The 15,790-nt window shown below is 43.4% G+C and overlaps 1 protein-coding gene across 3 annotated transcripts in view; it reads right to left on the reverse strand.

Annotated features, from left to right (window-relative positions):
* TULP4 (TUB like protein 4) overlaps nucleotides 1-15,790 on the reverse strand; it is a 109,879-nt gene that overhangs the window by 20,051 nt on the left and 74,038 nt on the right. For all 3 annotated transcript variants that reach the window (XM_045573292.1, XM_045573291.1, XM_036414368.2), the window contains exons 3-7: nucleotides 15,175-15,303; nucleotides 9,875-10,036; nucleotides 7,471-7,651; nucleotides 6,684-6,818; nucleotides 2,297-2,463 (exon numbers count right to left, since the gene is read on the reverse strand). In XM_045573292.1, the coding sequence (XP_045429248.1) occupies nucleotides 2,297-2,463; nucleotides 6,684-6,818; nucleotides 7,471-7,651; nucleotides 9,875-10,036; nucleotides 15,175-15,303 (774 nt within the window). The remainder of the gene's footprint in view (nucleotides 1-2,296; nucleotides 2,464-6,683; nucleotides 6,819-7,470; nucleotides 7,652-9,874; nucleotides 10,037-15,174; nucleotides 15,304-15,790) is intronic.

The raw sequence follows: 15,790 nt of genomic DNA on the forward strand, positions 1-15,790 counted from the left end.
TCCCACACCTACCATCTTCTTTTCCTTCTCTCTTAAATTTTTTACCCAAATACCTTACATCAATGATTGAACCTTGTAGAATACAATCCCACTTGCTTTCAATGCAAGAAAAAGTTCATAAAGCTAAAACAAAACAAAACTACTGACCAACTGACAACCCAGACCCAAATTGCTGCAGCAGCAAGCTTCAGTCAGTAGTGCTAACTCTGAAAACCTGTGCCAGATGACCAGCTACGCTAGGAGTGTCGAACTCAATCAGAGAAGGGGCCAAAATCTAAAATCCAGCCTAAATCGCAGGCTGAATGGTTTACTGAACAGTCATAAACTGTCATTGTGATGGAAACGCAGCGGAGTGCAGTGATGACAGCGCGGTGCGGGCCACATTGCAAGGCCTGGCGGGACGGATTTGGCCCGCAGGCCTTGTGTTTGACACATGTGAGCTACGCCATTATTTATAGATGGTCACAGGTAAGAGAAAATGAGGTCAATTATAGGATTTTAAATTACAATAGGTAGGAAGGGAAGGAAAATAAATTATAGCGTATTTCCTTGTAAGAGCTTCAGCCACAGGCAGAGCCATCATGAGTAAATCAGGAGAATCAGTTTTAAGGCTGAGGCTGTGTGAGCTTGTGCTTGGCAACGGCTTTGTACGCAATAACCTACAATCTAATTAACTTGGAAATAAATTGTCCAATCTAAACTGCATTAAATTCTTTTTATAAACAGTTCAATAACTAGACCAACTTCCTTCCTGCTATAAAAATGTTCCTGCCTTTGGACTCCATGAGTAGCATAGCACAGATAACGTGATTTCAGAATCATTCCAGGCAAAGAGAGAGTTGGTACTATATAAAATTAATATTGTGTTTGATTTTTAATAGCATATATTGAACTTTATATTATTGAGGCAATTTTTTCAATGGTTGAAACAAACCTTCAAATGAAAAAAAGAATCACTGATTTGTTAAAATGCTAAGACACTATATAGATACTTTTCTCCAAAGAAAAGATCAGCCAACACACACACCAGAAAATACCAAGTGTTGGCAAGAACGTAGAGAAGCTAGGACCTTTGGGTACTGTTGGTGCAATGTAAACTAGTGCAGCCACCATTAAAAACAGTATGATAGTGCCTCCAAAACTAGAAATAAAACTACCATATAATCCAGCAAGTGTCCTGGGTATTTATTTAAAAGAACTGAAAGCAATGTTTCAAGTTATATTTGTATCTCCTTGGTCACAGCAGCATTAGACCTAAATAGCTAAAAGGTGGAAGGAACCCAATGGATGGATGTATAACATGGTGTATATATACACACATATATAATATATAATGATATATTATTCAGCCTTAAAAAAGAAGAAAATTCTGGCATATGCTGTAACGTGGGTGAACTTTGAGAAAAGGTTATGCTAACTAAAAATTTAAAAATTCATAAAAAGACAAACACTATATGATTCCATTGATATGAGGTATGTACAATAATCAAGTGCATAGAAACAGAATGGGACAAAGTTTCAGTTTTATAAGATGAAAAAGTCCTAGAGATTGGTTAGACCACAATGGTATATACTTCACACTACCTAACTATACACTTAAAAATGGTAAGATGGTAAATTTTATGTTATGTATATCTTATTGTAATTTTTTAAAAGATATATTTAAATAATCAATGCCTGCATCTAATTACAAAATACCCCAATATGGCATACCTGTCTCTCTAATGAGCTGGGTGAGGTTAGGACATAAATCCCTAGGTTACTATCAACCCCATCAATCATCAACTCACTCCCAGCTCTGTGTCCAGCCCACCCTGCTGAGGATCATCCTCTGCCATACTGACCCAGACCAGACCGAATGGTCTGAAGATTTCTGGAACATAAAACAGACAGAAAGGGGCCCACCTGAGCACTTTCTCAAAGAACTTTTAAGCTTTAAGACTGTTTAACAGTAACTTAGTTGAAATATAAAAATACATTACTGACTTAACAAACATAAAGTTGGAGTGAATAAATTAAGATTGAGCATCCATTTCTGCACATTTCTGATTTCTACTTCAGACTGATAACACCACTCTGCTTACTGTCTATTCATTTGACTAGGCAATAAAATATTTTGGTTAAAAAAAATGTCTTTCTCCCTATGTTTCCTGGTTCATATCCATAATTTAATTAAAGCCAACGAAGAATTAAAATCTGTCAAAGACAGTGACAGTGAGTATAACCCACTCATGACTCTCTCATGCAGACTGGGGCACAGAGTGGATTGCCCCCCCCCCCGCCCCCAAATCCTTACTTGCACAAGTGTGTCCAGTGTGAAGATGTGTTCCCCACGCACATTGTAGAACTTGACCATGGCACTCTTCAGGAGAGGGCCGTTGGGAAGGTCACCAAGCTGCGTCTGCCGTTCCATTCCAGCGACTGCCAGAAGGTCTCCCTGCGTGCACCACTGGGCCACCACCTCTGAAATCACAAAAAGAATGGCCTGAAACATGCCTCTCCCGGACTTTCACTTGAGTAGTTTAAAAAAGAGACACTTGACAAATATAACAGTGGTTCTCCCCTTTTCTCTCATGAAGACGTTAGCTACCTATTTCTCTGAAAACAACACAGACTCTATTAAAAACAGGTGCTTAAAAGCGGAAACATAACAGGTGAAACATGACAGCTAAAAGACAATGAAATTAAAGAAAATATATGACAAAGCTGGCATGCTAAATCTCTCTCTCTAATGCCAGCAATTCCGTAACCGGACTTGCAGAATTCCGGGAGAGCAGGCAAGCTAATAAAACCTATGATGTACATCCTAAGTGCTTTTCCCAGTGCTGTGCCCCGACCAAGAGATGACTCAAAGAAGTCATAAATGTTAAAAGTACAAAGTAAATCAGGGCAAAGCCTAACTTTATACTCATTTGATTTCTATGCACCCCGGGCAGATAATGTGCAGGTAAAGAACATATCTGCATATGAAGGCCCCAACTCTTACCCAACAGCTGACGATGTTGTGGGCTTAGGAAAGAAGATAAGTCTGTTAGGGGGGCGTGTTGTCAGAGAATGTCCACACTGGAGATGTGGTGCCCTCCTACCAGCCTTTCAGTGCCTACAGAATTGGCTATGAAAGGATTTGTCTAATCCTGTTGTGAGCCAGTTACTTCTTCTTGCTGGTGAAATAAGCTGTTGGTACTAATGAGATTTACAGTAGAGCTTTTCTCCCTCAAGACCCTAAGACTATTTGTGGCTTATACAGAGGACCCAGAAGTCTGGAACTCAGGGGCCCGTTCTGCAGAGGCTGGACAGGGACATGGGTAAGAGCTGGGTCTACAATTCAACAGCCTAAGTGCTAACAGTCACACGTGGTCACGGCCTCTCTTTTCACGTGGGCACTGATGCTGACATTAGCACCAGCCGTCCTGAGGTCACCGCACAAACTGACTTCCCTTGAAGGCTAGACAGTGGCCTCTCCAGACCCAGGGAAGCCAGAGCTCGTTCGTCAAGTCAGCCACAGACAGAAAGCAGAGACAGAGGCAGCAGAGAGCTGAGAGGAAGGAGTTACGGACAAGCACCAAGTGAAAAAATACACCCTGAGAGCGCGCGCGCATCAATAAAAGGAGCCTCCCCGCCCCCTTTTCATATAAGAGGATATGAATAAGGTGGAACAAATGAAAAATAACTTTAGAGAATCAAATACATATCCTGGGGAATATATTTTTAAAAAGATGATGGGGGAAGCGAGAGGGCTTGTGCATACACCAGTGTGCTCTGGATCCAAATGCCCCAATCGCTCCAGTGAAGAGCCTTGTGGTAATGAAACTGAAACGCCCTTTTCTGGATGGTTCCTTTGTAAGCACAAAGATGTCAAAAGGAGGAGCACTAACAGGTAAAACCAGAAAAAGATGAGGTCCAACCTTGTCGAGGGCAGAAGCATCACTGCACCACCACAGAAACAGACACCAGCACTTCATTTTCACAGCTCCTAGCTGACCCGCTTTGGTCAGTGGGTGAGTGGGTACCGGCACCATTCCTTTGGCTGTTTATTCATGTTAATAACATTCTTGGCATTCTGGCTTTTACCAACAGAAAAGTAGGTTGTTGCTCCCGCAGGGCTGACCCGGACACAGTCATAGTCAGAGGTTGCTCAAAGACAGGCCCTGGGCACTCCAGGCTCTTATGACACTTTGGGAGTCTCAAACATTTTGTTTACTAGGTGGGAGCTGTCTGAGTTAAGAATGAGCCTAGCCAAAACTGGTTTGGCTCAGTGGATAGAGCGTCAGCTTACGGACTGAAAGGTCCCAGGTTTGATTCCAGTCAAGGGCATGTACCTTGGTTGTGGGCACATCCCCAGTAGGGGGTATGCTGGAGGCAGCTGATCAATGTTTCTAGCTTTCTATCCCTCTCCCTTCCTCTCTGTAAAAAATGAATAAAATATATTTAAAAAATAAAAGAATGAGCCCAAATATTCACAAGCAAATGTGCAGGGATTTCTTCAGGGCAGTTGAGGAATAGAGTGAATAAGAATATGGAGTCACTATGGTCAAGCCTCTAAATTATTCAATAAAGTCTGCTGACACCATTCTTGCTTTGACTAGCCTGGGGACTTAACCTTCGGGACTTTCCAGTCCTGCGTCAATGCCTGAATGCGCCTGGCTCACTGTGCGTCTATGGCCTGAACATACATCAAACCCTCAAAGACCATCTGAGTGATCTCAAGAAGAAACTGATCCACTGTCCAGATCACCGGACATCTGACAGTTACCATCTTGAATCAACGCAGGGCTAAGAAGGCAGGACTGATTCTTCTCAAGAATGTACTCTGTACTGTAAGAACCCTCGGCTTTTCTTTCTCTATTGGAATGGTCTGGTATTGCCTAGCTGTGTTTTCTCTGCAAACTCTATGACACTTGCATAAGTCTTTGTTATTTACTTCTAGACAAAGCCTCCTGAATCTTAACTGAGTGCATTTGACACAGTTATAAAGTTATCCTGAGACAGTTATACTCTATAATGACAAGTCAATCTTTTAAAAGGAGTAAGTTTCACAATAATAGGGTCATGGTGTGCTCAAAGAAATGTTAAAAAGAGAAAATTCTAAAAAACAGAGAAACAAAACAATATGAATTTGAATTCCTTTATTTTAAGGCAATGTGGGGTAAAGTGAGACATGCTCTTAAATTTTTGAACTCCTGGCTAAGTTGTTATTATTATTATTTTTGGTTGGTAGCAGAATGCAACATCCAAAATATGCCTTACTGGCATAAGGATTATTTTGAGAAGAAATAAGATACAAGACAAGCTCTCTGCTCCCCATAATTGTATAGAAGCAGGACAAATTTGTAAACGTGTATGACTCCCACTAGGAAGAATATTGGAGGCAATTTAGACCATTATCAACTCAGAAAAGATACTAGACGAATCTATAAGACAAATTTGTGAACTAGCTCTTATCGTCAATTAGTTCCCACAATTTGCTGCCTTAGAAGCTTAGTCTTTTAACTTGGTTTTGTCATTTCTCTAAGATGTATTGCTTCTTTGTTAACATGCTGTATAATTCCACATTCTAACCACCCCGAGTTACTCGTTGAGTGCTTTCATAGGTAAGGCCAATGCCTGAGGTAATACATTTGTTTGCTTTTTTCTCTTGTCAATTTGTCTTTGGCCGGTCTAGTCTACAGGGCCCCAGCTGCAGAACCTCAGATGGGCAGAGGGAAATGTTTTTTTCCTCCCCTACATCCTCAAGAAAGAGTAAAAGTCACAACAAAGGGTAAACACTCCAAATAAGGTGAACCAATTTATGGTTCACTGTGTGATAAAAAAATAAATAAATAAGTCCCAAATTTGGGATTCTCATATCTTTCTTCAAGGTACAACTTGCTTAGGAAACAAAAACAAAATCACTCCTGCCCCTATGCACACACAAACGAGTCTGCAGTGCAGAAACAGGTGCTAGGTGCTGAGGGTGCAGGCTGGCCGCAGGCACTCTAAGTTCTTTCCACGTGACATAATCACTGGTGAAAAGCTGAAGAATATCACAAGTCAGCTTTCTGCATGGGAGTTCTCTGGTTGTATTTATTTGAGACAGTAACAGAAAAATACCATGCGGATCTAAGATGGGAGTAAGAATAAAACTCTAGTCAAAAAAAATTCTCATCTGGGAGGGCTATTATGGGTCAGCCCCCCGAGTCACACGTGTCTCTAATCTGCAAATTGGTGGGAATATGTTGTGGATGCTGCTCCAATACAATCTTGTCAGATAAACAGAGAACAAAATAATACATCCAAGGTAACTTCACTACACAACCATTAAGGCTTTAATAAGCTTAAAACCACAGGGGCTTCTGTGTAAATGTGTCTCATGCACCATCTGCTGCCTCAAGAACAGCAGGTGCTGCCCTCCACTACTCCGCAGACACTGTGCCAGCCAGAGACAAACACAGCACACAGAGAGAGGGCCATAGTGGGAGAAGAGGGAGAAGAGCAGATGACGATGAAGCCTGAGGTTAGGAATCCCTCTTCTAGGCAAGACCAGGCAGCGACTTGTCAGCCAAGTAGAAAAGAGAAAGGAAATGGCCTCTAACAGACTCCCTAGTCAGAAAGAGGTCACTGCAGGGGACAAGAATCAGCAAGTGCGGGGTGTACGACACCCGGCCTGGAAAACGAATCCCTGGGCCTACGGTCGAATGCAGTACCTTTCAGTCCTGAGCGGATGATAGTGGGAGACAAGTCATCGTAGCTGTTCATTAGGCTGATGTCCCCCGAGGTGAAGCTGACGGTGAGCAGTGGCCTGATATGCTGCACCGGGACGGGATATGTTACGGGGCCATCTGTGGGGACAAAAGTGCTGAGTGAAAAAGAGACAAGGACACATGACCTAAATCCAGGGCCACAACGCTGCAGTCTTGTGGAGGGTCTTGAAAACTGCCTGGCAGTGCAGGCCGGACTCTGGCCTGGGATACCGCTACAGAAAGCACCATTCTACACCACTCCGAACGACGAGGTCCGCAGAGGGTGCTTTGCAGAGAACCTGGGGCAGTTACTTCCCAAGTGCACCTGTCGGTGCTAAGAACACTCTCCCTCAAGACCTATCTACCCTGAAACACCAGCACTGATCTTAATTTTTTTATGTGTAAACACTGTCTTCTCATAAAATAAACAAACACACACATTCACAGGTATGTGTAATGCATTTTCTCTGGGAAGCATAACATCCACTTCTGGGAAAGGAAGCAGAGAAAGTGAGAGCATTTTATGTGCAGGAAACCTATGCCAACGGGGTTTCATCAACCTGACCAGTGAGAGTGAGACGGGGTGGCAGAGAGAAGACAGTCAAATCGAGAACACAGACTGGGCTTTGCAATTTGGCTCATGAACTCTTCCCAACAAGTCAGGGCGCTGTGCCTGCGGCAGACCTTTCCCCCTCTGCCTCTAAAGGAGTTCACTCCCTCTGTACGCCGGTCCCTGGAAGCAGCGCGCTACCTTGGGGCGGGGAGTAGTCGTCGGAGTCCGTGTCGCTCTCGCTGCTGTCCTCCACCAGGAAGGTAGGGTAGTTCCAGGCCATGCTGATGATGCCATCAGACTCGTGCAGGAGGACGTGTGCCAGCATCCTGCCGTGGCAGTCCATGACGATCACCTGCCCGTCGGCCGTGCCGAACAGCACCTGCAAGTGGGCGCCAGGCTGCTGATGGACGGGGGGAAGGCCTCTGTCCCACACACCTCACCACCCCAACTTGTTTAGAAGGACAAGGTATACATGGAATAAAAACACAGACCAGTTAAGCAACTGAAGGGATACACAAGCATAAAGCAGTGAACATTTAGCTGTTACTGCAAAAACTTGAGTCCTCTCATACTGAAATGTGACCAGCAGCACAATCAATATATTCATTGCGTTGTGTGGACATTATCAAATAATATGAGCAAATCCTGGTTTCACTTTTTGTGGGTTGCTTTGTTTTCTGTGTTGAAGGAAGAGGGTTAAGAGGATTATATGCACTTATTTTTCTGGAAAATAAAGCAGCAACAGAGGTTCATTGTTAAGAATTTATCAAATTTAGAAGACAGACTTTGGTGTATGTTTGACCTAGAGAAAATATACCCGGTTATGTAAGCATGTTACTTAATCATATGTGGAAAAGATGTTCCTGAAATAGTTTGTCAGTTTTATTTCACTGTGAATAAGAATGGTGTTAGTTAATTAATGTTATAAAGTATTAATGGTGTTATTACCTTCACTGAGTGCTGGCTTTGTGATAAGCACTATATTAAAGCTGCCCTTGTAACGGTCAGAACACTCCTGTGAGTGAAGGACCAGCACGGCTGGGATGCAGCTGGATGGGCCGAGACCTCCAGTTGCTGAGGTTGGCCCTAGGGAACTGCCCCGGTCCCCAGGTCGGGGAGCACACACTCAGGGCCTGCTGGGGGATGGGACAGGCACATGGCAGAGCTGGAGCACAGGCAGGCAGAGGAAGGGGGAAGGGAGTTATCCCCGTCCCCATCAGGGCAGTGCAAGAGTATCTCACCAAGGCTGGCAGCTCCCTGACAGTGCTTCCATCCAGCCGGATGTCATGGGGGGAACCTCGATTCCCCTTATAATTCACTTAAGTAGTAATGAGCTCACAGATTTTACAGGACTATTAGGATAAATCAATTACGACCAAATATTTCTTTAAACATGATCCACATTTTAATGACTGAAAGCAACCTGGATGGATTTGGAGAACATCATGCTAAGTGAAATAAGCCAGTCAATGAAAGAAAAATACCACATGATCTCACTCATTTATGGATAATAAAGAAAATTATAAACTGTTGAACAAAAAGATAGATACAGAGACAGTAAAGCATCAAACAGTATGTCAAATTACAGCAGAAAGGTTAGGAAGAGGTGGGGGAGATAAGAGATCAACCAAAGACTTGTATGCATGCATATAAGCATAACCAATGGACGCAAAACTCTGGGGGTTGAGGGCATGTATGGGAGTGGGGGAGGGGCCAATGGTAAGATATGTATACATATAATACCTTAATTAAAAAAAAAAAAAGAATAAATAAATATGAAGAGAGGGAAATTAAAAGGCTGAAACTGTTTTCCCTCAGAAGTGGTGGTCAATTTATTAGTCCCTGACACTTAAAGAAAAACAGACAAAACCAAAGAAGCACTGCAATCTAGGCCCTTGAGCAGGAATAGAACACAAGAACCTTTTGGTGTGCAACCTGAAGTTCTAATCACAAGCAACACCAGCCAGGGCTTCCCTTTATTTTAGATAGGTTCCTAAAGTATATTACCAGGTCAAAATGGTTGATAATTTTTAATATTTTTGACATACTGTACACTAAAATGCTTCTTCAAACGTCTAATACATGTTATTACTAGCAATGAATGAGAATACTTACTTGATTGTACTCTTATCAATAATGAGTAAAATCTTTTGTATCAGTTTATTACTACTTTTGTTAAAAGTGAAAATGTCTTCATTATGCTATTTTGCATTTTTTCCCTTAGAATAATTTTCCACCATTATTATTGACTAGTTGAACTTTTTTGGTAAATTACTATTTATGTCCATTATCCATTTATTAATTTGCTACTTATGTAGATTTAAAACTAAATTTGTGTCAACATTTTCTGTAATTAAAATATTTACCCAATGTTTACCACGTTGGTGGGAAATATTATTTCTCCAATCTATGGTTCATTTCAAATTTTTGTTTTAATATTTACCTGGACACCGTCAATTGTTCTTTTCCTTTGTGATTCTTTAAGAAGCTTTGGAGCGAACTCCTCTAGCCCCAGCCCTTTTTCCTTGTGATAATTTTTAACTCATTTCCTCCTCAGCGCTCATGGTTTTAACATTACATACCTATATTCCAGATGCATTACCTGTTGGTCATCAGGAGTCCAGATGCCACATGTGATCTGACTTTCCAGGTTGATCTCAGATGACCAGTGTCTTTGTCCGCTGACAGAGCCGACCAGGACAAACCCGTCTCGATAGGAAATAAGTGCTTGCGTTCCATCGTGGCTCCACGTGAAGTCACTCACCTTTGAGACACACACAGAGAAAAGTGGTCAATGTGTAATCTTGAATGAAAAGCACTTGCATCAAAGACCTAGATGTAGCTCTTAACTTAGCTTTTGGCTAAGAACAAGGTGGCTTTAAAGAGAACAATATATCAATAAATATCCTATATAATAAAAGACTAGTTAGTATGCAAATTGTCCTCTTGACCAGGAGTTTGACCAGGGGGTGGGGTCGGCTGGCCAATCTCCTGCGTCCCCTTTCCCTGACTGGCCTGATTGGGGGAGGCCGGCTGGAACCCACCAATGCATGAATTCGTGCACTGGGCCTCTAATCTTATATAATAAAGAGGTAGTATGCAAACTGACCATCATGCCCTCGTACAAGATGGCCGCCACAAGATGGGTGGCAGAGGAGGGCAGTTGTGGGGAATCAGGCCAGCAAGGGAGGGCAGTTAGGGGTGACCAAGCCAGCAGGAGAGGCAGGGCAGTTGGGAGGGGGGGGGGGAAGAAGACCAGGCCTGCAAGGGAGGGCAGTTGGGGGTGACCAGGCCTGCAAGGGAGGGCAGTTGGGGGCAACCAGGGTGGGCAGTTAGGGGCAACCAGGCCAGCAGGGGAGGGAACTTGGGGGCAATTGGGCCTGCAGGGGAGCAGTTAGGCCTCAATAAGGCTGGCAGGGGAGTGGTTAGGGAGTGATCAGGCTGGCAAGCAGAAGAAGTTAGGAGCAATCAGGCAGGCAGGCAAGCAGCTGGGAGCCAACAGTCCCACAGGGATCGAGCCTAAACCAGCAGTCAGACATCCCCTGAGGGGATCCAGATTGGAGAGGGTGCAGGCTGGGCTGAGGGACAACCCCCTCCAGTGCACGAATTTTGTGCACTGGGACTCTAGTATATAATATGTGTATTATATCAATATTACATAATGTAAAAGACATTATTTGAAAAGTATGTGTCAGTGTGGTGTTGAGTGCTTCACAGATGTTAATAAACGTCATAAAGTCCACCTGTGGGAAGTATCATCATGGCCATTTTACAGAGAAAATAGGCACTGATGGGACAACCAAAATGGGCAAGACCTTCTGTAGACACATGGTACCATTTCCCAGTAGTAAAATTAATTGCTTGTTCATATGGTTACGTGTATGTTTAACTGCATAAGAAACTACCAAACTGTTTTCCAAAGTGGTAACACCATTTACACCCCCCATCAGCAGTATATGAGAGTACTAACAGTTCCATACCTCACCAACACTTCGTGCGGTCGGTTTATTTTCGCTTTATTAGTAGCTGTGCAGTGGTATGACATTGTGTTTTAATTTGCATTTCCCTAATGACATAATTTCACGTGCTTATTGATTATTTGTATATCATCTTTTGAAACATGTCTGTTCAAATCCCTTGCCATATACATGTATTTATATATATGTATTCCCATTCACCTAATCATATATATCAAGAAGTTGGTCTTCCGCCAAAACCGGTTTGGCTCAGTGGTAGAGTGTCGGTCTGCGGACTAAGGGGTCCTGGGTTCGATTCCGGTCAAGGGCATGTACATTGGTTGCGGGCGCATCCCCGGTGGGGGGTGTGCAGGAGGCAGCTGGTCGATGTTTCTCTTTCATCAACGTTTCTAGCTCTCTCTCTCTCTCTCTCTCTCTCTCTCCCCCTTCCTCTCTGTAAAAAAAAAACCAATAAAATATATTTAAAAAAAAAGAAGAAAAAAAAAAAAGAAGTTGGTCTTCCTATTATGCTGTAAAAAATTTAGCCAAAACCGGTTTGGCTCAACGGTAGAGCGTCGGTCTGCGGGCTGAAAGGTCCTGGGTTTGATTCCGGTCGGGGGCATGTACATTGGTTGTGGGCACATCCCCAGTAGGGGGTGTGCAAGAGGCAGCTGGTTGATGTTTCTCTCTCTCAGACGTTCCTGGCTCTCTATCTCTCTCCCTTCCTCTCTATAAAAAATCAATAAAATATATATTATAAAAAAAAAATTTAAATACAATCTTTTATCAGAATCGTTTATGGCAAAAATTTCTCCACTCTGTGGTTTGCCTTTTTATCTTCTTAGTGGTATCTTCCAAAGTGTAAGTTTTACATTTTCATGAAGTCCAATCCAATCTGCAGTAATATTTGAAAGTCCTTTCATTTTGCAAAGATAATGCTTTTCTTTACATGCATTTTAACTCATTTATCTTGGGAAATACTGTGCTAAGAGGAAAAACATCTTAAAAGAGGGCTAAACCATATAGTCCAAGCATATCAAACTTGTGGCCCACGGGCAGCATGCGACCCACAACAAGTATTTTTGCAGCCCAGACAATATAACGGTATGTAAGAAACTTTTTAATAAAAATATTGTAACTTGATTTTTACAATATCCTGTTATACGGGGGAGGAAGGGCACAGCTGCTCCTTAAGCCAGAAGAATCGATGAAGTGTTTCAAAAATAGCACAGCTCGGGAGAATCCAAGATGGCTTCACAGGTAAACACCTAGCCACGGCCGCACACAACAATTTCAATAAAATACAACTAAAATATAAAATGGACATTATCCAGAACTACAGGATAGTCGACTGACTGGAAATTCTATAACGAGAAGGAGAAAACCAGAAGGAAGAGCGGAGGAGAGGGCGGAGCTGTAAAAGCCTAAGGTACGGAGACACAAGGCACGCACGCGGAGAGGGCGGAGCCGGAGAGGAGGGGTGGCTGAGTACTTGGCTGGCGTTCCCTAGCAGGAAGGAGATAAAAGCTCTGACTGTGCTGGGCCCCAGTTCCGACTGCTCTGAACCCCAGTTCTAGGCCAGACCCCGGGGACCCAGACTCAAACAGAGGGAGCTGGGCTGTAAAGTGGAACCCCGGGGGAGCGACGAAAGGAGGTCCCGGAGGCGCGCACATTGCGCGCAGAGAAGGGACGATTGGCTGTGCCGCGGGATTGCCCTGACGGGAAGGAGACAGGGGCTCCAGACTGCTCTGAATGCCACCTCCAACCCCACTTCCAGCTGAACTGAACCCCAATACCAGGCTCATTGGGGGAGAGCCTAGACTGTTTGGTAGCAGGCGAAAATCGAGGGCACCTTTCTCTCAAGAGGCGCTTGCAACGAGTACTGAAGGACCCTGAGACTCAGGAGCCGCATAGGGCGGGACTGACAGAGCCAAAGCTGTAGGCTCTACCCTGAAACCCCGCCCCATCAGGGAAGCTGTGAAAATGCCGAGACGAAATAGATCACAAATGAAAGAAATGGAGGACAAAAAGCGACTGGATATAGAGTTCAAATCTATGCTTATAAGGTTTTTTTAAGAATTTCCTAGAAAAGATCGATAAGACCTATGAGGATATGAAAAGGGATCAACTAGAATTAATAAGGAATCAACAAGAAATGATAAGGGATCAACAAGAAATAAAGGATACATTGTCTGAAATAAAAAATATTATACAGAGTCCTAAAAACAGAATGGAATATCGCAAGAATCAAGTCAAAGATTTGGAACATAAAGAGCCAAAAGACACTCCTCCGCAGAAATAAGGCGGCAAGAGAATCCAGAAAATTGAAGATAATGTAAGAAACCTCTGGGACAACTTCAAGCGAACCAACAGAATTAAGGGGGTCCCAGAAGATGAGAGAGAACAAGGTATCGAAAACATATTGAAAGAAATAGTGACAGAAAACTTCCCCCACCTGGTGAAAGAATTAGACTTACAAGTCCAGGAAGCGCACAGAACTCCAAACAAAAGGAATCCAAAGAGGACCACACCAAGACAAATCATAATTAAAATTCCAAGAGCAAAAGACAAAGAGAGAATATTAAAAGCAGCAAGAGCAAAGCAGGTAGTTACCTATAAAGGAGCACCTATATGATTGTCAGCTGATTTCTCAACAGAAACCATGCAGGCCAGACGGGAATGGCAAGAAATATTCAAGGTGATGAATAGTAAGAACCTACAGCCAAAGATAATCTATCCAGCAAAACTATCACTCAGAATCGAAGGTAAGATAAAAAGCTTCACTAATAAAAAAAGCTAAAGGAGTTCATCACCACCAAACCAGAATTATATGAACTGCTGAAGGGGGTTCTTTCGGAAGAGAAAGTAAATAAAGATAAAAATTATGAACAACAAATACGTAACTATCAACAAGTGAATCTAAAAACCAAGGAAATTTAAAAAAAAATCTGATGAACAATAGTAACTGTTGAATATAATAGAATCAGAGGTATGGAAGGGGAGTGAACTGACGATTCTTGGGGAAAAGGGGAAAGGGGGATGTGGGAAGAGACTGAACATAAACTGTGCACCTATGGATGAGGACAATGGGGGTGGGGAAAGGGCAGAGGGTAGGGTGGGAACCTGGTGGAGGAGAGCAATGGAGGGGGGTGGGGGAAAAAACATTTGTAATAATATGAACAAAAATTTATTAAAAAAAAAAAAAAAAAAAAAGCTGAAACCGGTTTGGCTCAATGGATAGAGCGTCGGCTTGGGGACTGAAGGGTCCCGGGTTCGATTCCGGTCAAGGGCACGTACCGTGGTTGCGGGCATATCCCCAGTGGGGGGTGTGCAAGAGGCAGCTGATTGATGACTCTCTTTCATCGATGTTTCTAACTCTGTATCTCTCTCCCTTCCTCTCTGTACAAAATCAATAAAATATAATTAAAAAAAAAAATAGCACAGCTCGGCAGGGCATCCCTGGAGCAGTTGCTTTCCTCTGGGAAGACAAATTTCTACCAGGAAGGAAGAGCTGAGGAGGACAACGGGCGGCCACACTCACTGCAATCTGAGAGAAGGGTGTTGACAACTCAGTTTGGTGAGTGGGTTGTGAGAAACAGTCATGTGGAGCTCCCTGTGAGATAACCGGGAAGATTACAGCACAGGAAAATACCTTGTGAAAGGGAGCAAAAAAGTGATATGCCAGAGTACTTCCGAGGACCCAAGTTTAACATGCGATCACACTGAATGTGAAAGTGATTTCACAGATTTAATTAAAGCCTGAAGACTCAGAGCATTCTCACAAGAACAGCACAGTGGAAGTACATACACACAAACATGAAAAGCAGGGTTCTAGTTTTATGTGTTTCTACTCCACCCATTTCTGGAAAGAGTTTCCATTTGCCTGGGACACAGGACCCGGTTGTCTCTCCAGCAGTCTTTCCCTGAAAGAGCTTCCACCACTCACCTGAGCCCCTCGGTCGTTGACCAGCTCCACAGACCATCTTCCTTCGTACTGAATCCACACAAATATCCCTCCATCTGCGTCACATGTGGCCAGCTTCTGGTATGGCTCATTCCACCTCACCAGCACAACCTAGAAAACAGCCAAGAAGATAGTTACCACAGGGAATGAACCAGTCAGGACTACACCTACAAAGAGATCAAACTCCAGAACTAAACAGAGTGCATGGTCAAAGGAAAAGCCTGGGGAGGCAGTGGGGATGAGTGGAGGGGCCAGGCCAGAGTCCGCACACGGCAGTCACAGGCACCAGACCCAAAGGGCTTCCCAGGAAACAGCAGACACCTGAGCCAGGGATCAGTGCGGCAGGGAAACGCCCACCCAGGAAATGGGCCCAGAGGCCATCTGACTCTGCCGTGCCTCTCAGAGATGCACGGATCTTTCACCTGACAGGACGGTATGAGGGGAACCATTTTCACGGACTATATTGTGTATTTGAATCAGAGTATTATTTTTTAGTGCAGTAAGAGGCAAGGTGAAACCTATTTAATGTCATTTTCCTCCCAATATAAAATTCTCCATACATTTTCTAGATTCTTATTTTCAAATAGTTCAGCATCTA

The sequence above is a fragment of the Pipistrellus kuhlii genome, unplaced genomic scaffold (assembly GCF_014108245.1).
Source record: "Pipistrellus kuhlii isolate mPipKuh1 unplaced genomic scaffold, mPipKuh1.p scaffold_m20_p_5, whole genome shotgun sequence".
NCBI classification, from domain to species: domain Eukaryota; kingdom Metazoa; phylum Chordata; class Mammalia; order Chiroptera; family Vespertilionidae; genus Pipistrellus; species Pipistrellus kuhlii.